The sequence below is a fragment of the Dermochelys coriacea genome, chromosome 11 (assembly GCF_009764565.3).
Source record: "Dermochelys coriacea isolate rDerCor1 chromosome 11, rDerCor1.pri.v4, whole genome shotgun sequence".
Lineage (NCBI taxonomy): Eukaryota > Metazoa > Chordata > Testudines > Dermochelyidae > Dermochelys > Dermochelys coriacea.
The window spans coordinates 28,394,598-28,417,625 of record NC_050078.2 but is presented as its reverse complement, the minus strand read 5'-3'; the positions used below and the strand labels follow the sequence as shown (position 1 = coordinate 28,417,625).

General features: G+C 39.9%; 1 protein-coding gene across 1 annotated transcript in view; it reads left to right on the top strand.

Annotated features, from left to right (window-relative positions):
- NEB (nebulin) overlaps positions 1 to 23,028 on the top strand; it is a 200,323-nt gene that overhangs the window by 68,079 nt on the left and 109,216 nt on the right. The window contains exons 49-60 of the mRNA XM_038422666.2: positions 649 to 753; positions 863 to 970; positions 2,132 to 2,443; positions 10,644 to 10,847; positions 11,946 to 12,050; positions 12,157 to 12,264; positions 13,799 to 14,110; positions 17,911 to 18,114; positions 19,226 to 19,330; positions 19,437 to 19,544; positions 20,728 to 21,039; positions 22,058 to 22,261. Coding sequence (XP_038278594.2) covers positions 649 to 753; positions 863 to 970; positions 2,132 to 2,443; positions 10,644 to 10,847; positions 11,946 to 12,050; positions 12,157 to 12,264; positions 13,799 to 14,110; positions 17,911 to 18,114; positions 19,226 to 19,330; positions 19,437 to 19,544; positions 20,728 to 21,039; positions 22,058 to 22,261 — 2,187 coding nt within the window. The remainder of the gene's footprint in view (positions 1 to 648; positions 754 to 862; positions 971 to 2,131; positions 2,444 to 10,643; positions 10,848 to 11,945; positions 12,051 to 12,156; positions 12,265 to 13,798; positions 14,111 to 17,910; positions 18,115 to 19,225; positions 19,331 to 19,436; positions 19,545 to 20,727; positions 21,040 to 22,057; positions 22,262 to 23,028) is intronic.

Below are 23,028 nucleotides of genomic sequence, written 5' to 3'. Positions count from 1 at the left end.
CATATAAATGTCAGGTGATTTGTTACCTAGAAAGTTTCAAGATTCAATAGATCTTTGCTAATTTGCATTTCTTTATCTTCTCAAAACGTAGTATCCATACCCTTGCTTCCAATCTCTCTGATCTAATGGCAGAGTTTATAGTGAATTGCCATGTTTAAAAGACTTAATCATAATTCCAAAATACCTAACAGGTTATTTGTCAGCAAATCATGAAGTATTAAATAACTGAAGCTGAACTGTCATTGTCAAATATATAGGCAAAAATGCATTTGGTTATGTGTAATGCTTGCTTTATTTACTGTGATTCACACTATATTAGTCACTCCGGGTGAAATCTTGGCCCATTGAGTCAATGGCTAAATTCCCATTTGACTTAAACAGAGCCAGGATTTCACCACTTGAGTATTATGTCATGCAAAAGTCTCACTAAAATCACTGAGCAGAGTTGTGGAGTGAGTCTCTAGGTCAGTGCAAACAAGAGAACTTCTGTTGTTATTTTAGTTTTAGTTACAGTTGTTCTGGACTGCATGAATCTCTTAGGATTGTTAATCTTGATCATGCTTATTCAGTGAGAATTATGTCTTACCTGAATAGTGACTGAGGTCTTCATGATTCCCACATCTTTTACATTTGTTGTTTGCTTTTCAGCGCTCATATAGAGAAGCTTGGAATAAAGATAAAACTAGTATCCACATGATGCCAGATACCCCTGATATTTTACTGGCGCAGCAGAACAAATTGAATTACAGTGAGGTAGGTGATGCCTTGCTTAAAAATTAAAAGGCAGCATGTGAGAATATTTAGATAAAGAAAAGAACGTGCATTATTTCTGAAATGTAATAAATATTTTTATTTTTTTTAGAATCTGTACAGACTTGCAATGGAAGAGAACAAGAAGAAAGGCTATGATCTACGGGTAGATGCCATTCCAATCAGGGCAGCTAAAGCCTCCCGAGATATTGCAAGTGAGGTAAGTAAACTTGGACCCTTCTTCTCTCCATTTCAGAGGTCTCAACATTTTAGTGAGCAGTGAAGGGTATGCTTCATCAACACAGTCATGTATCCAGTAACACACTTTCCAAACAATAAAGAGGAGTGCAACTGGAATAAAATCTTTCCTACAGTTCCTGTAGGTCTACCACAGGTTTACCTGTGGTTAGGTTCCACTCCCAGTATCTGTTGTCTATTTGAGGATCTCTGTTTGATGGTTTGAAGGATATGACAAATGAAGTTATCCTGTCCAGTTTTGATTCTAACTAATGTCTCTTATTTAATAATAATTGCTAGTCAATATTTTTAGCTGAAGTAATCTCTTTGTTGTCGTGAAACCTTCCAATACTGCCTGTCAGACCTTTCCCAGTAACAAATCCACTTAATTGAAACTGGCTTTTGGAAAAAAGTATGTTTCACCTTGTTAACTAGCTGACTTTATGCAAAAGCATTAAACAAATTGGACTGCATTTTAGGCTAAATCCTAGTTGAGAAATTGATATGGCCATGACCACGTACAATGGCTTATTCAGTGACAGGGGAAAGTTTTTCCTCTTAGAGGCTGTCAAGCTAAACCATTATTGTCGTATGTCGAAGGTATATGTAATATTTTGATACTTAGTAACCAAATTTAGTACTAATTTAACAATGTTTTCCAATAAATTCACTAGGCATGTTTGTTTTTATCTGTTGGATTTTAATTTTCTTGTTGTTTCTGTAAAATTGCAATAAAGCGTTTTGTGTTTAAGAACATCTTAACAAGGTTGAGGCTGTTATCTGAGGAAGTAACTGATGGGCACCCCATAGAGAGAATCTGAATTCTGACATCAGGGGAGCCAGACCAAGGAATTAGGAAGAGGAAACTGTAGTTTTCTTCTCCAAACACTCCAAGGACCTAGTCCAAAGACATCTTATTACTTACAAGTTTAAGGAAGTCTTGTGTCTAAACTTCTTTTTAAGTGCAGGGAGCCCTATGAGTGCTTTAGCACTCAGATACCACACTCTATGAAGAGAACACTTCTTCACATAAAAGCCTCCATACTCTGAGCTCATGATGAAGTCCTCCAGAGAATTGCTATAGGATGTTTTCTTACCCCCACTCCCCAATCTTACTTATTGAAATATTTTTTTTTGCCTACAGTACAAATACAAAGAAGGGTATCGCAAGCAGCTAGGCCACCATGTGGGAGCCCGCAACATCCAGGATGATCCGAAGATGGTGTGGTCTATGCATGTAGCCAAGATCCAGAGTGACAGGGAGTATAAAAAAGATTTTGAGAAATGGAAGACCAAGTATAATACTCCCGTAGATATGCTGGGAATTGTACTTGCCAAGAAGTGTCAGGAACTGGTTAGTGAAGTTGATTATAGACATCCTCTGCACCAGTGGACATGTCTGCCAGACCAGAATGATGTTGTACATGCCAGGAAAACTTACGATCTTCAGAGTGATGTAAGTCCTATATTTACCAGCTTTGTGAAACCTGAAGTGTTTTATTAAATATGTTTTCCTGCAATGTCAAAAAACATATTTAAGGGCTGCAATTCTGAACTCTTTTATCCTGCAAGGACCATTGCTGCTGCATATTAGATTGGTGGGTTGTCACAATTTTAGATCAATTGAACGTGTAGTAGCCCTCTATGGTCCAGCAAGGGGGCAGCCACTTTAGGCTTCTGGCTCCCAGCCATCATCCCTCTGGGATGGAAATCTGCACCACTGACTGGGCCTCCCTGCCTACAAGTGGCAGTGGCAAACACCACCAATTTGGTTTACTTAAGGTATCCTCTCTGCACCTATGCACATTATATATCATTTGAAAGTGTATTATGTGTACTTTAAGATGAGGAATGATGTGGAGCTATCAAGTGGTGCCATTATCATGGAAACTGGGATAAACAGTGACATCATCAACATGTTAAAATAGCTACTCTGAAATATTTGCTTTTGTTTGTTATTTTAACTCTATGCATTATTTCAAGACAAAATTGAATTTCTCTGTGACTTCAAAGTATCACAACAACAGCCTAAAGGATAAACATCTATTAATAATTTTTTACAGGTGTAATGTAATTGTATTGGTGACATTTCTAATCAAAATCATTATCATCATCATCTTGTTCATAATTATGGTCTCTATTGAGACTACATGGGTTATCATGGTCTTCATTGCCTTGACATGTACACAGTTCTGTGCAGGGCAGATTATTCTGATTACAGACACTGCTGATTGTGCAGTGACCCCTACTGGCATATGTACAGAGAAGGTCTTGTAAAAGCTCAAATGCCATTGGGCCCTTGAACCATACAGGAAGTAGTTGATCATCCATATTTTTTCATCCATGATGCAATGGCAATCCAATATCTGGTCTATCTGCGTGCACATTTATCTAAATCTTTAACATGTTCTTCAAAACTGTCCTTCTAAGGTGGGAGTTTGGTCAGTGACTTGTCCTTTTCAATGGTTAGATTGAGGCGCAAAACAATTCAGGTCTCTGTGGATCTTTTTTTCTTACTTGCTCTAGTCATACAGCACCACTACCAACTTTCTGGCTGCAGAAATTATGGCTTGTCCATCATTTTCTCACAATTTGGCAAGATCTCTGAAGCAGTAAGCTCTCTTACTAAACATCTGTATCAGTGACCTAATTACTATGGTTCCTGACATTAAGAGACACAGAAGCCATATTGGTTCCTACTTCAGGAAGTGTTGCCTTTCTTATTAACAAGAGAACCAGCAAAGACTCTGGCAGACTCCAACTTCTTTACTCCCAACACCAAGTGAGTGGACAGATGGCACTAGGTTCCTCAGAAAGGGTTTGAGCATTTCTTTACTCATTCAGTTCCTAATTGTCTGGTGGTAGCAGCTGCTAGTTAGCTGTCTTGTCAAACCTACATTTATACTCCAGCTACAAAAAGGAAGCAATTTAGGCCACAGCATTATTCTAGACCCTTTTTCCAACCGAGACCACAATATTCCACTAAGAAGAGATCAAACTTCCTAGACATCACTAGCCATACTCTACTGTGGTGGGACATTCTTACCAGACATCTGTGACCTCAAAGCAGTTGCTTTGACTTTTTGATCAAGGTCAGCATATTGATGATATCTACTCCCTTTGGGTCACACCTATCCCTTTTTTTTTACTGTGCTTGGGAAAACATCATGTCAGACAAGTTGCTACTCAGCATGGTAAAGAAGGGATATGTTATCCTGTTCCTTTCCATTCCTTTTCCCAAACCACCTTCCTGTCCCTTTTCAGGGACTCCTCTCATGACACTGTGTTACTTCAAGAGCGGTGGTCTTTTCTAGAATTGGGAGCCACAGAGAAAGTACCTTACCAGAGGAAAAAGCTTCTATTTCCAATACTTCCCAGTCTCAAAGAACCCTGAGGTCCTCCATCTCATTCTAGATTGAAGAAAGAGGAACTATTTAATCAAAAAGATCAGGTTCAGGAGGGTCACCCTTACTTCTATTATCCCTTCCCTGGAGACTGGTATGGTGCCTTACAAGATGCATCCATCCATGTGGCAATACATCTCTCCCACAGCAAGTACCTTTGATTTGTGGGTGGCAACAACCACTACCAGTACACGGTGATCCTTTTCACTTTATCATCAGCCCTTAGGGTCTTCACCAAATGCATGTCAGCAGTAACAGCCATCTCTGTCATTTGGGCATTCAAATATTTCCTTACCTGGATGATTAGCCAATCCAGGCAGCATCAAGCATATGGCTCCGAATCATCAAACAAGTATTCTCTCATCTAGATCTGAAATTAATTGAGAGAAATCTCAGTTATAACCCAGTAACTGCATAACTTTTATAGGAGCAGAGCTTAATGCCAGAACAGCCATAGCTTATCTGTCAAGGGAGAAGTACGAATCTATAGCCACCCTTACCAATGCCCTCAGCTTCAGCCCAATGACAACAGTGCATAGCAGCCTTCTGTTCCTGGGCCTCATAAATGTACATAATTCTGCATGCCAGACTTCACCTTTGCTATCTGCAAGCTTGGCTTCATTCAGTATATCATCCTTCCATGCACCATCCGAACATGCAGATTTGCGTACACGCTCGAATGCTTTACTTTATGGGTGGGTAAGTGGGCCTGAGGAATGAGTTAAATAGGTTTCTGTTTTTCTCTTTGAACAGACCATGACTTTGGTAACAAGCCTCCACCAAAGGATGAGGGAGACATAGAATCGTAGGTCTGGAAGGGACCTCGAGAGGTCATCTAGTCCAGTCCTCTGTACTCATGGCAGGACTAGTATTATCTAGGCCAGACCTGACAGGTGTTTGTTTAACCTGCTCTTAAAAATCTCCAATTGTGGAGATTCTACAACCTCCCTAGGCAATTTATTCCAGTGCTTAGTTTTTCCTAATGTCTAACCTAAACTGTCCTTGCTACAATGTAAGCCCATTGCTTCTTGACCTGTCCTCAGAATTTAAGGAGAACAATTTTTCTCCTTTCTCCTTGTAACAACCTTTTATGTACTTGAAAACTGTTGCCATCTCAGTCTTCTCTTCTCCAGACTAAACAAATGCCTTGTTTTCAATCTTCCCTCATAGGTCATGTTTTCTTGACCTTTAATCACTTTTGTTGCTCTTCTCTGGACTTTCTCTAATTTGTCCATATCTTGGTCAACCTCAGACACAAGACCTTTGTTCTGCTTCAGCTTTGTGAGCACTCTCAGAAGGAGAAGAGATGGAGGGAATGCTTACCAGAACTGACTGGATCAGGGACGAAGAAAAGTATCTGTGATGAAACATGGTCTGTGGCCAGCCCTGGAGAAAAACCTGGTCAACTCAGGAGGTTTCCCTCGATATAAATGTATTAGAACTCTAAGCTATTTGTTGGGCCTGTGAGATATTTATTCCCTCCATCCAAAATCAGATGGTGGAAGTTCTCACAGACAACACTACAGGGAGGTGCAAGATTGTCTGAACTGTGCCAGGAGGCTTCCTCCTTTGGAATCTGTGTATTCATCACAATGTTTCCCGGAGGCTTTTTACCTTGCAGGAGTGAGAAATATACTCCTAGTAGACACCCTTAGCTGGGTTTACACAAAGCATCACATGCAGTCAATCAGGAAAGACATTCTTCAAGTTTTTTGCTGCTAGGGTACCCAGTAATAGACTTGTTCATGACTGACCTTAACAACAAGTGCATGAGGTTTTTCTTCAGGGCCGGCCACAGACCGTGTTTCATCACAGATACTTTTCTTCTTCCCTGGTCCAATCAGTTCCTATATGCGTTCCCTCCAGCTCTTCTTCTTCTGAGAGTGCTCACAAAGCTCAAGCAGAATAAATATTATTAATCAACATTTCACAGACATGGCCAAGACAATTTTGGTTCATGGATTTACATCACCTGTTGATCAGTTTATCGACAATTCTACCAATAAGTACTGAACTTCTGTCACAGAAGCAGGGCAGATCTCTTCATCCAAATCTCAAATCTCTCCACCTTACTGTGTGGATCATCTCTAGTTGAATACTCATAAGAAAACCTGCTTCTGAGAGATGTGGGCCATTTTGGTGAGCAGCGGAAAGGAATCCACTGGAGCCAAATACACATCAAAGTAGAAGATTTTTCTATTTGGGCACAATCCTGCAGTACCCTCAGACTGAGATTATGCATGTGTTGGGGTATCTCCTGCATCTGAAATCATCAGACCCCTCAAATAGTTCTGTGGGAGTTCACCTGCTTTTTACTTAGGCAATACATCTGCCAATAGACAGGTTTTCCATTTTCTCTCATCCTCTTGTTTCTTGATTTTTAAAAGGCCTAACCAACACTTACCCTCCTGTGTCAGTTCCAGTACATAGCAGCAACATGGTCATTTGTACATACCTTTTCTACTCATTACGCCATCATACAAGGCTCTCATGACAATGCTAATTTGGTAAGTTGCTGCTACTGTTTCTGTTCAGATGATCAGAAGTCCCTTTACCTGTAAGGGAACTGGTGTTGAGTCACCTACCTGGAATGTATATGTGTCCAATCACTCGAAGGCATTTATTCACCTTGCAGTAACTGTTGTTCTTTGAGACGTATTGTGCACATAAATATTCTACAACTCTCCTGCCTTCCCTGCTACTTGGGTCATGCTTACAGTAGTGTGAAGGAATGGAGAGGGAGACAGTGCACATGAGAACATAGTCACATGCATGGCCTTATGGTACTGCTGTTAAAAGTCTTTGACTCGAGTGCACTGGGAGCATATATACCTACCATGGAATGTATATGTGCACAACATATCTCAAAGAGCAACAGTTACTGCAAGGTGACTAACCAATTTTTTTCCTTGCATCCAGCCTTAGATCCTGTCCAACACAGTCTTTCTGCAGTTTTGATACCGTCACTGTTCTCATATCTGTCAAAGACTTCAATTACAGAATTAGCTGTGTCAAATCCATTTAGAACCTGCTCAGATTCTTAGAAGCCAATTTTTCAAATATGTGGTGTTTGTCTTCAGATATCATTTGTATGAGCGCCATGGCATCTCTGATGTACACTGCGGTTTCCTTGTTGCACACTCTTAGCTCATAGTTCTTTTAGCTTGAGCTTCCAGCTGTTGCCCTAATTTAGCTTTATCTATTCTTCTCATTGTTCCGTCAAAATGGTAGAAAGAGATAGGCACAGATCCTTTTGGGTGACTGAGATCAGTTGCCTTTGAAATGTCTTCTCTGCATCTTGCTGAGGACAAGACTCTGGAAAACAACTTTTGGACTGATAGCTGCTGCAGTTGTCCCTCCCTTGCCAGGCTTAAATTTGGTCCTCTACACACCATGTCAGCAAATTTTTTGATGCTAGATTTCCTGATTGGGCTGAAAAAGCTATGTGTACCATCAGAATCAAGAGCATTTCCCCCAGATCTCTCCATTTGTTCTTTGCTAACATGTGTGCTTTTCAGCAGAGATTCTTGGACATTCGATGTTACATGCAATTCAGTAGATATGTTGATAAGCTCCTCTGGATGTGATTTATGGTCAAATGGATTTGTCATATTGTTGAAGACACGTGTTGGTAAGAGCTATAACATGCTCTTTGTCCCTCTTCAGTGCAGAGGCAAGAACTTGTTAGTGGACTTTGTCTTCACTACTTCTTGCTAGAATGCTTCTTTGTGTAATAGCGTTTCCACATTCTTAATATGAATGTGTGTATTGTCATCTATAACACTAATACTGACCTGTGCGTAAGTGTCACTGAATTAAAAAGTTATTTTCTAGACCGTTTCAAAGGCTAGTACTGCTTACATAGACAGCTACACATGAAAAGCTTCTACCAGGCAGACTAGATGCTACGCTGTATGTACAAAACCTTACAGATGAGAAGGAATTAGGAATTCATGTAATTTTGTATCTACCCATTATCCAGTACAAACTCTGGGCACAAAATCTACTGCTACTTGGTGCACAGCCTTCTGTGTGCGACTGATCTGGCCAGCCAATTTCAATTGGAAATATATGAAACTATTATAATCACTTGTGAGATGCTTTGACAATTAAGAATATGCAGTGTGAAAACATTTCATGTTAGTGTATTGCAAAATATTGATATTTGCCATTTTGGTCACATGCTACACGTCTTCACCATTTCTTTTTAAAAAATAGTTGTCTGTGCAAAACCAATAGAAAAATCTTTTAATACATTATCATTTGGTAGCTTTGACCAACAATCACCACATTAAGGTGTTTAAATCAATCAGTAAAAATGTGGTCCTAGTCAGTTTGCAGTGTTTCTGGAACTGTGCAAAATGTGACACTTACTGATTTTGGTTATCGTTGTTTCACCTTGGCTATAGGCTTATGACACCACTTGACAGCCCCACATCATCTAAACATACATAAAATATACTTTCAAATGATATATGATGTGGGTGTGTGTAGGGTGGACCATTGCCACATGCCTGTATGCCCAGCAAGACAGATGGCTTAAAAAAACCAGCTCCTGTGCTTTGTTTTCTCTCCAAGTTCTATGACCAGTGTTTTGCCTGCAGTTATAAGTTACCGCACAGCTCCTTCTATGCAAGAACATTTTTTTCATAAAGTAACAGCATTACTGTCACCGCTGGGTTGTAGATGGTTAGACCTAGTAGTCGGAGCCAGAGTCTGCAAGACAGGAGTCAACTGTGTCAGGATACCAGGAGATCAGTAGCAGGAGACAAACTAGAGGTCAGAACATGAATCAGATGCCAGAAATCACAGCTGGTCCAGATGCCAGGATATCAAATGTTGGATGCAGGAAGCACAAGGCACCCAGTCCAAAACAGGGTGGAGCCTAGTTGTTCAGACAGTTTCCTGTTCATGCTGCTAGCTTAAGTAGATGAGCAGGCCAATCAGCTGATCCAGGACTCTGCCAATTGGACTGCAGGGGTGGAGCCTCAAACTAGGCTGGGATTCATGGTTCCCAGGTAGGTAAGCAAGCATCAGCAGGCTGCCAGATAGAGGATTGGAGAATGACTGCTCCTATAAACCTTACAGACCCAGGTTCGAGACCCATGGGCTATGGCAATTACAAAAAAAAACATATTAAAACAATAAAGAACATATGTGCATGCTAAATAGCTTACCGCAGGTTGCCCACAAAAACCAACCCAGGGACCAGGAAGGTGCCAGTCCTTCAAATCCCACTGGATTTTCCCCTGGGGTTACAAATTAATCTATACCTGGGCAGTTAAGATGATTCTTTGTGCATCTTGGACCTTTGATCTCTAGTCTTCAGAACAGGTAATCAACAGACCAGGACACTCTCCTGACAGTGCAGTTTCAAAGACTGGGTTTTTGCATAAGCAGAATTGGAAAATTTGCATTAATCTCTCCCCAGGAAATCCACTTAACACCTATTGTCCTAAAAGTCACTGCATGTCTGGCACATTTCCAATAGAGTCCTTTGAATTCCCAGGTCTGACATTCCTCACATCTCCCCCATAGAGAGGTTACATACAGTCCCAACCCACACTAATACATAAATTAAATACAAAAAGGTCTTACAAGGTTATTGTAGGAAATTGCCATATCTGTGGATGTGGGTATTTTGGGAACAGTAACAATAGAAGTGATGCCAGCTCACATTAACAAGAGGTAGCTTTCTGTTTGCATCCTTACTAAGTTTAGATCTTCTCTTGTCCACTTCGGAGTTAAATTACATTTTCTGCAGTGGATTTCAACTCTCCATAGAGCAGAATGAAGGCAAGACAATCTGAGTTTCATGTCTGTGAATATTTACTATTTTGGCTGTATAAGTGACTCCTGTCCAAAGCTTGAGAGGGTAGGAAGTGCCTCTTCATCTGTGACATTTGGCAGAAGAAAAGAAATGGCTGTTAATTCCCAAAATGCACGTTGAGTGTGTAGGTTATCTCCATGCCAGTTGAAGATGAATCTCCACCCTGACTGAGACAGAACTTCCAGGGGTGAAGTAAGATTTTTGTGGAGTAACTGAAGTAGGCAGAATCCACCTTGAGTTTCAGAGTCCATCATTGTAGAACTAGCCACATCAGAAGACTACAAGGTGAATACCTCTGTCATCATTAGATATTGATTAAACATTGAGACTCTCTTCAAGTGGTGCTGCTTTTCTTTGAAGAAAAAATATTCATGTTGTCTAAATAAAATAGTGAACTGTCTTGTCTTCCTCTGTTATTTCAGCTTTTATATAAATCAGATCTTCAGTGGATGAGAGGCATTGGCTGGTCCCCAGTTGGCTCTCTGGATGACGAGAAGAATAAGAGAGCAACCCACATCCTGAGTGACCATACCTATCGGCAACACCCAGACACGATCAAATTTACTAGCCTGCTTGATTCTCTACCAATGGTTCTGGCAAAGCACAATTCTGAAATTATGAACCAGGTGAGTTTTCTAAATTTGCAATTAGAATTAAAACAGTATAGTTTTTCTGGATGCTAAAGGTTTTTTTTAAAGGAAAATAAAGATGTTTGCATTACAATACTACAGTCTTTTCATGGAATGTCAGGGATTTATTCCATTATAACTGAGTACTTTTATTTTGTATTTTGAGTTTCTAGCATATAGCTAAAGTATATTTTTAAAATATATTTAATAGTTGCTTATGTTTAAGATCAGAAACATGGAAAAGTGGTTTAATGAGAGATTGGCTTTATGTATTTACATGTTGTTTTATGTTGTTGCAAAATAATTAATGTAAAGAGCTAAACTGTATATTTTGTTTTCAAGTGGGGGTACAACTATATACATATTTATAATGATTGTGCAGACAACTGGCCAGTTATACCTACCAAACATGTTTATATAAATGTCAGGTGAATTGTTATGCAGCAAGTTTCAAGATTCAATAGAACTTTGCTAATTTGCATTTCTTTATCTTCACAAACCGGAGCTCTGATCTAATGACAGTTTATAGTGAATTGCCATATTAAAAAGACTTAATTATATTTCCAAAATACCTAACAGGTTATTAGTCAGTAAATTATGAAGTATTAAATAATCAAAGCTGAACTCTCATTGTCAAATGGAAAAATGCATTTGGTAATGTGTAATGCTTACTTTATTTACTGTTTATTTACTTTATTTAAACTAGATCAATCATCCTGGGAATCTTGTCTCATTGAAGTCAATGGCAAAATTCTCAATGATTTCAACAATGTCAAGTAGAATATCACTCAAAAATCTCACTAAAATCACTGAGTGGACTAGTGGAACAAGGTACCACTCAACATAAGTGAATGTCTCTGTGACCTTTGTTTGTTAATTAGTAAAATTCAGTAATTTGCCATGGGTCATGAGGTCAGTGCAGAGAAAACTTCTATTGTTATTTTAGTTTTAGTTACAGTTGTTCTGGACTGCCTGAAATTCTTAGGATTTCTGATCTTGATCCCGCTTATTCAGTCGGAATTATATCTTACCCTATTAATGACTTAGGTCTTCATGATTTTGAACATCTTATTATATTTGTTGTTTGCTTTTCAGCGCTCATATACAGAAGCTTGGAATAAAGATAAAACTAGCATCCACGTGATGCCAGATACCCCTGATATTTTACTGGCACAGCAGAACAAATTGAATTACAGTGAGGTAGGTGATGCGTTGCTTAAAAATTAAAAGGCAGCATGTGAGAATATTTAGATGGAAAGAAAGTGCATTATTTCTGAAATGTAATGAATATTTTAATTTTTTTTAGAAACTGTACAGACTTGCAATGGAAGAGGACAAGAAGAAAGGCTATGACCTACGGGTAGATGCCATTCCAATCAGGGCAGCTAAAGCCTCCCGAGATATTGCAAGTGAGGTAAGTAAACTTGGACCCTTCTCCTCTCCGTTTCAGAGGTCTCAACATTTTAGTGAGCAGTGAAGGGCATGCTTCATCAGCACAGTCATGTATCCAGTAACACATTTTCCAAACAATAAAGAGGAGTGCAACTGGAATACAAACTTTCCTACAGTTCCTGTAGGTCTGTCCTTACTTTACCTGTGGCTAGGTTCCACTCCCAGTATCTGTTGTCTATTTGAGGATTTCTGTTTGCTGGTTTGAGGGGTATGCAAATGAAGTCATCTTTTCCAGTTTTGAGTCTAACTACTATTTCTTATTTGATAATAATTTCTACTCAATGTTTTAAATGAATTGATCTCTTTGTTGCCGTGTAACCTGGCATTATTTGGAGGGCTGGGTGGCTAAATGGATGCAGAGCTGGATGGGACTGCTCTAAAGCCTTTCCCTACGGGGAAGGACACTGGTGGTTAACCAGCTGTTCCTGTCCATGCACTGGCACTGGTGCAGCAGCCTGAGCCCGCTCCCGGGTATCCTGATCCACCTGCAGAAGCTAATTCTGGAGTTCTTCTGGCTGGGGCTGCATTGGGTCTCTGTGGAGGTTCTGAGTCTTCCCCTGCTCTGCCTCTGCAGTCAGGTCCATGTCCTCCACCTCCAGGCCCTGCAGAAACTCCTTCATGGTGCAGGTAGTTTGGCGTGGAGTGCACTGGCGCACGTCTTTTCCTGTTGGCTCCAAGGGCTCTGTTACGACTAGCAGCTCTTTTACCTCCATCCAATGGGTCTTCCATGAGACCTCTCTGAGCTGCTGGTCTTCTACCAGGACCTCCTGTGGACCTGGAAGCTGATCTCGGTGAGCAGGTCCATGGTGGACTCTGAGGGAAAATATCTCCTCATGGAACCCCTGATAGACAACCTGCAGCTCAGTGTGCAGGCAGAGTCCCCCTTGGTATACCGGAGGTTGGTTCTGGCAGGTGCCACCAGGATTGGAAACCTCCTGGACTACAACTGGGGGACTGGGTGGATCCCTTGGCGCTTGGCCAGTGCATGGGGCTCTCCACCCTGCGTGTCCCACTCGTGCATTCTCCAAGAGGTGAGGGCAGCCTTACTGCCCTCCTCTCAGGCTTTCCTTGAGTGAGTCCTGTGGTAGGGTACTTCTTGCCCACCCCTCACCCTCCGGACTTCACCATAGGGCCCCTGCCCTGCAAGGCCCCCGCTGCCCCCTCCACACCCTACAAGCAAGCTGCGTGACCTGCTGTCGGTCCGTTTCCAAACTGGGCCTAGGAAACAGCTATATCTGCTCGTGCTCCACCCCCTTCATTTCCTGACCATCGAGTCCCACCGTGACACGAAGTGGCGGGACCTCCTACCTCCTCTGGAGGGTAAGGAGCCCAGTGGGCCAGTCTGTATTCCATCCTGGTGCCACAGCCTGCCAGGGATTTTGATTGGCGACTCTTTCACAGATGATGATAAAGTCCTCCAGGGAATTGCTGTAGGAGTATGGGGTATTTTCTTTAAAAATCCCCCTGAAACTAATTGAACTTTTTTTTCCCTACAGTACAAATACAAAGAAGGGTATCGCAAACAGCTGGGCCACCATGTGGGAGCCCGCAACATCCAGGATGATCCCAAGATGGTGTGGTCTATGCATGTAGCCAAGATCCAGAGTGACAGGGAATACAAGAAAGATTTTGAGAAATGGAAGACTAAGTACAATACTCCTGTGGATATGTTAGGAATTGTGCTGGCCAAGAAATGTCAGGAACTGGTTAGTGAAGTTGATTATAGACATCCTCTGCACCAGTGGACATGTCTGCCAGACAAGAATGATATTGTACATGCCAGGAAATCTTACGATCTTCAGAGTGATGTAAGTCCTATATTTACCAGCTTTGTGAAAACGGAAATGTTTTATTAAATATGTCTTTGCTGCCATGTCACAAACCATATTTAAGGGCTGCATTTCTGGACTCTTTTATCCTGCAAGGACCTTTGATGCTGCATACTAGATTGGTGGGTTGTCACAGTTTCAGGCCAATTGCACGTATATTCCCCCTACATTAGGGTGACCAGATGACAAGAACAAAATATTGGGACACATGGGGGGGGCAGCCTCAGGCTCACCCCGCCCCCACACCAGGGCCAGCTCTGGGTTTTTTGCTGCCCCAAACAAAAAAAAAATCTGGAGTGCTGCCAAAGCAATATATCAGGACAAGTGGCATCCCGACTGTACATCGCGCGGGACGTGGAACAAGCAACTAAATACCGGGACAGTCCCGATTCTATCGGGCTGTCTGGTCACCCTATCCTCCATAGTCCAGCAAGGGGGCAGCTACTTTAGGCTTTCAGCTCCCAGCCGTCACTTCCCTTGGGCGGAAATCTGCATCTCAGTCTCTCCTGACCGGACCTCTCTACCTACACTGTAATATTATGCATGTAGCAGACACCACCGACTTGGTTGACTTAAGTTATCATCTCTACCCCTTTGCACATCATACCTCATTTGAAATAGTTTTATGTTTACTTTAAGGTGAGGAATGATGTGGCATTGTTAAGTGGTGTTGTTACCATAGAAACTGGGATAAACAGCGACACCATCAACATGTTAAAATGGAATATTTTGAAATATTTGCATTTTTTCTGTTATTTCATGTAAATTGGATTTCTTTGTGACTTCAAATCATCATCACAACAACAACCTAATGGTAAAACAAAATGTAACAATAATTTTTTACAGGTGTAATTGAAATGTAGTAACGCTACAGACATTCCCACTCAACATCATTATCCTCTTGTTCATTAGTATGATCTCTGTTGAGAGTGTGTGGGTTACCATAGTTTCACTGCCTTGGCATGGACACAGTTCTGTGCAGAGAAGTTTATTCTTATTACAGACATAGTTGATTATTCAGTGAATACTACTGGCATGTCCACAAATAAGGTCTTATAGAAGCTCAGATGCCACTGGATCCTTGAACAATATAGGAAGTAGTTGATCAGCCTCATTTTTCCATCCATGTTGCAATGGTGATCCAGTATCTGGTTTACCTATATGCAAAGGCATCCAAATCTTAGTTTGACATGCTCTTCAAAACTTTCCTCCCCTGGTGGAAGTCTGGTCAGTGACTTATCCTTTTTGATGGCTAGACTGAGGCGCAAACAGATCAGTTCTCTGTGGGTGTCCTTTTCTTTCTCATACCACACTGCTAACAACTTGCTTGCTGCAGAAATTACGGCTTGTCCATCATTCTGTCTCAATCTGGCAAGATCTCTGAAACAGTAAGGTCCCTTTGTTTTGACAACGTTGAACATGGATGTTTCCCAATACCAAATAGCAGTGACAGAGAGTCCCAGCCTCTTAATACAAGTATAGCAGGTAGTATGTTGCAGAAGTCAGGAATGAGTGTGTCACAGATTGCATGAACATATGTGAAGTGACACTTGTCAGTTGTGCTAGAGGTAATGGAGCCTCTTTCAAGCCATGTGTTATGTATTTGTTCCATTTTTGGAATGTATTGAACAGCAAGAACCAAAACATCTGTATCAGGTGACCTAATTACTACGGTTCCTTTGACACCAAGGTACCCAAAAGCTATATTGGTGCACACAGCATGCAGAAGCATCCTTGTGTCTGCTTCCTCTTGAGAACTGTATTAGCCTTGGGTTTCCTCAATACCTCTACTGATGATAGATTGTCTACTTCACAACTGGAAAAGCCTCTAGCAAGAAGGAGTGTTTGTGTTGGATGTGCTTCTAGACTCTCAGGTGTATTCCACAGAGGAATTTAAGTGATAGCTTGTTGGATGTTTCATTTAGAAAAAAAATTCATGGAGGCACAGGATGTCCACCCATCATCTTATTCTCCTTCAGGTGACAGTGCACATGTATATTCCAATGTAGTGCACTTGAGTTGGAGACTTTTGCCAGCAGTATCACTAGACATTGCATGAGCCCTTGTTCTCTTTGTGCTTTCAGGTGAGGGCATACAAGGGGTGTGTTTACCGCCTCCTTCTCAATTCCTTCTCACCACCTGTGGTGGGAGTTGGATCTCCCTGTAACTTTAGCTTCAGTCAGTCAGCTTTCAAATACTTTTCTATATATAGTTTTTATAATTATAGCGTACAGTGCAGTATAGTAAAAATAGTGTAGTTATTTTAGCTACAGTTTTATTAGTACCTGGAGGATTTACTGTGGGAAAAAAAACCTAGATTTTAAACAAATGTGCCACGTGCAGCACTGTTATCCCTGTCACAGATAGGTACAAGAGTTGTCTGATTTGTGTGGGTGAGGGATGTGTGAGGGACAAATGTCCTATTTGTACCTCCTTTCCTACCTGCACTAAGAAGCAGAGAGACGGTTGCCTTAATGATGCGACCTTTGCATGAGCAGAGTCCCAGTGGTGACCAAGGGGACTCTGCATCAGCTTGGAGAGCTTCTTCAGCTTCTTCTGACTGCAGATGTAAGTCTGGGAGCAAACATCTTACTTCCCCTTCTCTGTGTGGATTGAAGCATTCTAAACATTCATACTCTAACTCTTGATCTTCTCCAGACAGTCATCTGGTAGGTCCTGTGGTACTGGTTCGAAGTCTCACAAATCAAAGTGCTTATTGTTCATGTCAGAGGTAGCACTGTTGCCTTCAGCTCAATGGGGCTGTGGAGACTGGCGAATTCACCCATACTGGGTCCTTTTCAGTGTGCTTCAGCTCCACTGGATCCTCTGGAACCATTGGCACTCATATAATCAACTGAGATGCCTTCTACTCCTCAGGCTTTCCTAGTAGCAAGGGATCTTCTTTTTTTTTCTCTGCCTGACTCTCCTCTATTTCAGATAGTTTCAGTATCTCCTCAATTGATAATGACTACACATCTGACACTGACTACACAGTCGACTTCGATGATGCACCTGGCACTGACATCTTGCTTGGAATCGATGATGCAACCAGCACTGACAATGCAACCAGCACTGATGATGGAGTCAGTTCTGCTGATGCATTTGGAACCAATGACACACACAGTATTTATGCCAGCATCAGCTTTTTGATCACTCTAACCTATAGTTTCTACTGACCCTTGTGTGTCTTCCATAGCTAGACCACTGAGAACATCTGTGGGAACAGCTCCCCCTACCCTGTGTTGCTTTTTTCAGGCTCAGAAGAGGAAGAAGATGTCTCTCCTCTGAGATCCTGCAAATCTTTCTATAGATCTTTTCACTGCCGATCGAAGGATATTAAATATTAGAACTATTTAATATTTACTATATTTTACTATTTAATATTTTTAATATTTACTGTTTTGGCTGTTTAAGTGACATGTCCAGAGCTTGAGGGGGTAGGAAGTGCCTCTTCATCTGTGACATTTGGTGGAAGAAAAGAAATGGCTGTTAATTCCCAAAATACAAAAAAGATGAATCTCCTCCCTTACTGAAACAGAACTTCCAGGGGGTGAAGTAAGATTTTTGTGGAGTAACTGAAGTATGTAGAATCCATCTTGGGTTTCAGAGTATGTCAGTGTTGAACTAGCCTGCTAGAGGGCTGCAAGGTGAATACCTCTGTTATCATATGATATTGATTAAACATTGAGACTCTCTTTAAGTGGTGCTGCTTTTCTTTGGAGAAAAAATGGTCATGTTTTCTAAATAGTGAACTGTTTTGCCTTCATCTGTTGTTTCAGCTTTTGTATAAGTCAGATCTTCAGTGGATGAAAGGCGTTGGCTGGTCCCCAGTTGGCTCTCTGGATGATGAGAAGAATAAGAGAGCAGCCCTCATTCTGAGTGACCATACCTACCGGCAACACCCAGACACTATCAAATTTACTAGCCTGCTTGATTCTCTACCAATGGTTCTAGCAAAGTACAATTCTGAAATTATGAACCAGGTGAGTTTTCTATTTATTTGCAATTAGAATTAAAATGATATAATTTTTCTGGATGCTCAAGATTTGCTTTTTGGTTTCTAAGGAAAATAAAGATGTTTGCATTACAACACTATAGCCTTTTCATTAAATGTCAAGGATTTATATCCAGTATAACTGAGTACTTTTGTATTTTGATTTTCTAACACATAGCTAAAGTATATTTTAAAAGTACATTTTGTAGCTGTATATGTATAAAATGACAAACATCTGAAAGTAATTTACCAAGATTTGGTTGTATGTTATTTATGGTGTTATAAAATAATTCCTCAATGTAAAGAGCTAAGCTGTGTATTTCCTTTTCAATTATTGTGCAAGCAACTGGCCAATTATACCTAAGAAAGATATTCCTATACATCTCAGGGGAATTGTTACCCAAAAACATATCATGATTTAATATATCTTTGCTAATTTGCATTTCTTTTTCTTCACAAAACATAGTACCCGTAACGTCACCTCCAATCTCTCTGATCTAATGGCAGACGTTGTAGTAAATTGCCATATTAGTAAAACTTAAATACATATTCAAAATTAATTAGATTATTTGTCAGCAAATTATGAAATATTAAATAATTAAAGATGAACTATGATTGTCAAAGATAATTGAAAAATTGCATGTGGTGATGTATAGAACTTGCTTAATTTACTATGATTTAAACTAGATTAGGCATTCTGGGTGAAATTTTGGCCCATCAAAGTCAATTGCAAGATTCCCTTTGACTTCAAGAGAGCCAGGATTTCACCTGTCGAGCAGTATGTTGCTCAGAAATATCACCAAAATCACTGAGTGGACTTGAGAAGCAAGGTACTATGCAACATGAGTGAGGTTCTCAGTATCTAATATTTATTCATTAATTAGTAAAATACTGTAATTTGCAATGGATCTCCAGGTCAGTACAAACAAGAGAACTTTTCTTGTTATTTTAATTTTAGTTACAGTTGTTCTGGACTGCATGAAACTCTTAGGATTACTCATCTGGATCACGCTTATTCAGTCAGAATTATATTTTATCATTTTAATGACTGAGGTCTTCATGACTCCAACATCTTAGTACATTTGCTGTTTGCTTTTCAGCGCTCATATACAGAAGCTTGGAATAAAGACAAAACTAGTATCCATGTGATGCCAGATACCCCTGATATTTTACTGGCACAGCAGAACAAATTGAATTACAGTGAGGTAAGTGATGCCTTGTTTAAAAATTAAAAGGCAGCATGTGAGAATATTTAGATGAAAAGAAAGTGCATTATTTCTGAAATGTACTGAATATTTTAAATTTTTTTAGAAACTGTACAGACTTGCAATGGAAGAGGACAAGAAGAAAGGCTATGACCTACGGGTAGATGCCATTCCAATCAGGGCAGCTAAAGCCTCCCGAGATATTGCAAGTGAGGTAAGTAAACTTGGACCCTCCTCGCACTTTCACAAGTCTCAACATCATAATGAACAGTTAAGGGCAAACTTCGTCAACACAATCATGTATCAAACAGCACACTTTCCAAGCAATAAATAGAAGTGCAACTGGAATCAAATCTTCTGTATAGTTCCGATAGGCTTGTTCTTACTTTATCTGTGGCAATGTTCCACTCCCAGCATCTGTTGTCTAATTGAGGATCTGTGTTTGATGGTTTGAGGGATGTGACAAATGAAGTCATCTTATCCACTTTTAATTCTAACTAATGTCTCTTATTTTATAATTGCTACTCAATGGTTTTAGCTAAATTTTTGTTGCAGTGTAACCTACCTACCTACCTGTCAGATCTTTCCCTGTAACATACCCACTTAATTGAAATTGGTATTTGAAAACAAATGTATTTGGCCTTGTTAATGATTAGACTTCATGCAAAGGCATTAACCCTCTTGGACTGGAATTTAGCCCAAATGCTAGTAGAAAATATCGGATATTTATAACCATAATCCGGTGGTTATCCGCAGTCATAGGGAAAACTTTTTTCTTGGAGACTGTTAAACTAAGTTAATATTGTAGTATGTTGAAGGTCTGTTTTCTATTTTGATTCTTAGTAACCAAATTAGTATCAGTTTAACGATGTTTTCTATTACATTTGCTAGGCATATTTTTATTTTATCTGTTATATTTAATGATTTTCTTACTGTTTCTGCAAAATTGCCCTTAAAGCACTTTGTGTTTAAGACCATTATAACCAGGTGGAGACTGTTACCTGAGGAAATAACTGATGGAGAGAAACTGAATTCTGACCTCAGAGGAGCCAGACCAAGGAATAAGAAATAGTTTGGCTACAATGTCTCTGGCAGAGGAAGCTGTAGTTTTCCTCTTGAAACATTTCTATGGCATATAGGCGACCAGACCTAGGCACAAAGACATCTTATTACTTACATGTTTAAGGAACTCTTGTGTCTAAACCTTTTTTTATGCAGAGAGCCCTACGAGTGCTTTAGCACTCAGATTTCACAGTCTATGAACAGAACACTTCTTCAGATAAAAGCCTCCACTGTCTCAGCTTATGAAGAAGTCCTCCAGGGAGTTGCTATAGGATTATATGTTGCTTTCTTAACAAATCCCCCTGAAAATAATTGAACTTTTTTTTAACCTACAGTACAAATACAAAGAAGGGTATCGCAAGCAGCTAGGCCACCATGTGGGAGCCCGCAACATCCAGGATGATCCGAAGATGGTGTGGTCTATGCATGTAGCCAAGATCCAGAGTGACAGGGAGTACAAGAAAGATTTTGAAAAATGGAAGACCAAGTATAATACTCCCGTAGATATGCTGGGAATTGTACTTGCCAAGAAGTGTCAGGAACTGGTTAGTGAAGTTGATTATAGACATCCTCTGCACCAGTGGACATGTCTGCCAGACCAGAACGATGTTGTACAAGCAAGGAAAACGTATGATCTTCAGAGTGATGTAAGTCCTACTTTTACCAGCTTTGTGAAAAGTGAAGCATTTTACTAATTACGTTTTTTCATCCTATGTAAAAAATGTATTTAAAGGCCTCCATTTCTGAACTCTTTTTCCTGCAAGGACCTTTGCTGGAGCACACGGGATAGGTGGGTACTTTCAGAATGCTGCCAATGGAAGTGAACCATTTCACAGGTTAATTAGTTCACAGTTTGCAGCATGTAGCCTTCCTTTTGCATCCTAAGTACTGATCTCCTCTTGTGAACTTTGGAGTTAGATTTTCTGCAGTGGATTTGAACTCTCAGTAGAGCAGGGAGAGGGTAAAAGCATCTGAGTTTCATGTTTGTAAAATACTGTTTTGTTTATATAAGTGAAATGTCCAGAGCTTGAGGTCCTTCTTATCTCTGATATCTGAGAAAGGAAAAGCAATGGCTGTAATTACCAAAATGCACCTTGAGTATCTGGGTTATCTCCATGCCAGTTTTAGATTAATCTCCACCCTGACTGAAACAGAACTTCCAGTAGGTGGAGCAAGATTTTTGTGGAGTAGCGACTTGCCCGTGTGCAGTGTCTGACTTGTATATATGTTCTCTAGAGTTGCCTCTTTGTGCCTGCATGGTAGTAGTTCAGGTCCCTTTCATGCAAGGATCAAAGGGATGTATACTTATAAACAAAGGGGGAGATTTTCAAAATCATCTAAGGCATTTAGTACTGCAACTACCATTGACGTTTGTGTTCCTAAATCTCTTACATGACTCTGCAAACCTCCTTTGAAATTATTTTGCCTCATGTTGATACATAATTAAATGTCTCAAGAAAAAAAAAGCAGTGTGGGCAGTATTCAGAATCTGTCAGTGTTGAACTTGGCTTGTCAGAGGGCTGTGAGGTAATGACCTCTGTCATCATATGATATTGATTAAACAGTGAGAATCTCTTTAATTGGTGCTGCTTTGCATTGGAGAAAAAAATGTTCATGTTGTCTAACTAAAATAATAAACTTTGTTGTCTTCCTCTTTAATTTCAGATTGTATATAAGTCAGATCTTCAGTGGATGAAAGGCATTGGCTGGTCCCCAGCTGGCTCTTTGGAGGATGAGAAGAATAAGAGAGCAGCCACCATCCTGAGTGACCATACCTATCGGCAACATCCAGACACTATCAAATTTACTAGCCTGCTTGATTCTGTACCAATGGTTCTGGCAAAACACAGTTCTGAAATTATGAACCAGGTGAGTTTTCTATTTATTTGCAACTAGAATTAAAATGATATAATTTTTCTTGATGCTAATGTTTTGGTTTTTAAGGAAAATAAAGAATTTTTTATTACAATACTACAGCCTTTTCATTGAATATCAAGGATTTATTTCCATTATAGTGGAATACTTTTATTTTGTATTTTGAATGTCTAGCACATAGCTCAAGTATATTTTAAAAATATATATTTAATAATAGTTTATGTTTATAATCAGAAACATGAAAAAGATTTTACCAAGAGTTTGGTTGTATGTTTTTAGATTTTTTTTTATGTTATAAAATAATTTCTCAGTGTAAAGAGCTAGGCTGTTTCTTTTTCAAGTATTTATCATGATTGTGCAGAAAACTGGCCAATTATACCTAAGAAAGATATTCATATGCATCTCATAGGAATTATTTCCCCAAAACATCTTATGATTGTATTGCTCTTTGCTAATTTGCTTTTTTTGATCTTCACAAAACATAGTATCCACACTCTTTACCTCTTATACCTCTGATCTAATGGCAGAGGTTGTAGTGAATTGCCATATTAGTAAGACTTGATTATACTTCCAATATATCAAATCCATTATTTGCCAGCAAATTATGAAGTATTAAATAGTTGAAGCTGAACCATCAATGACAAAGATAATGGAAAAATTGCATTTGGTGATGTGCAAGACTTGCTGTATTTGCTGTGATCAAACTAGATTAATCATGCGGGGCTATATCTTTGCCCCTCTGAAGCAAAATTCCAATTGAC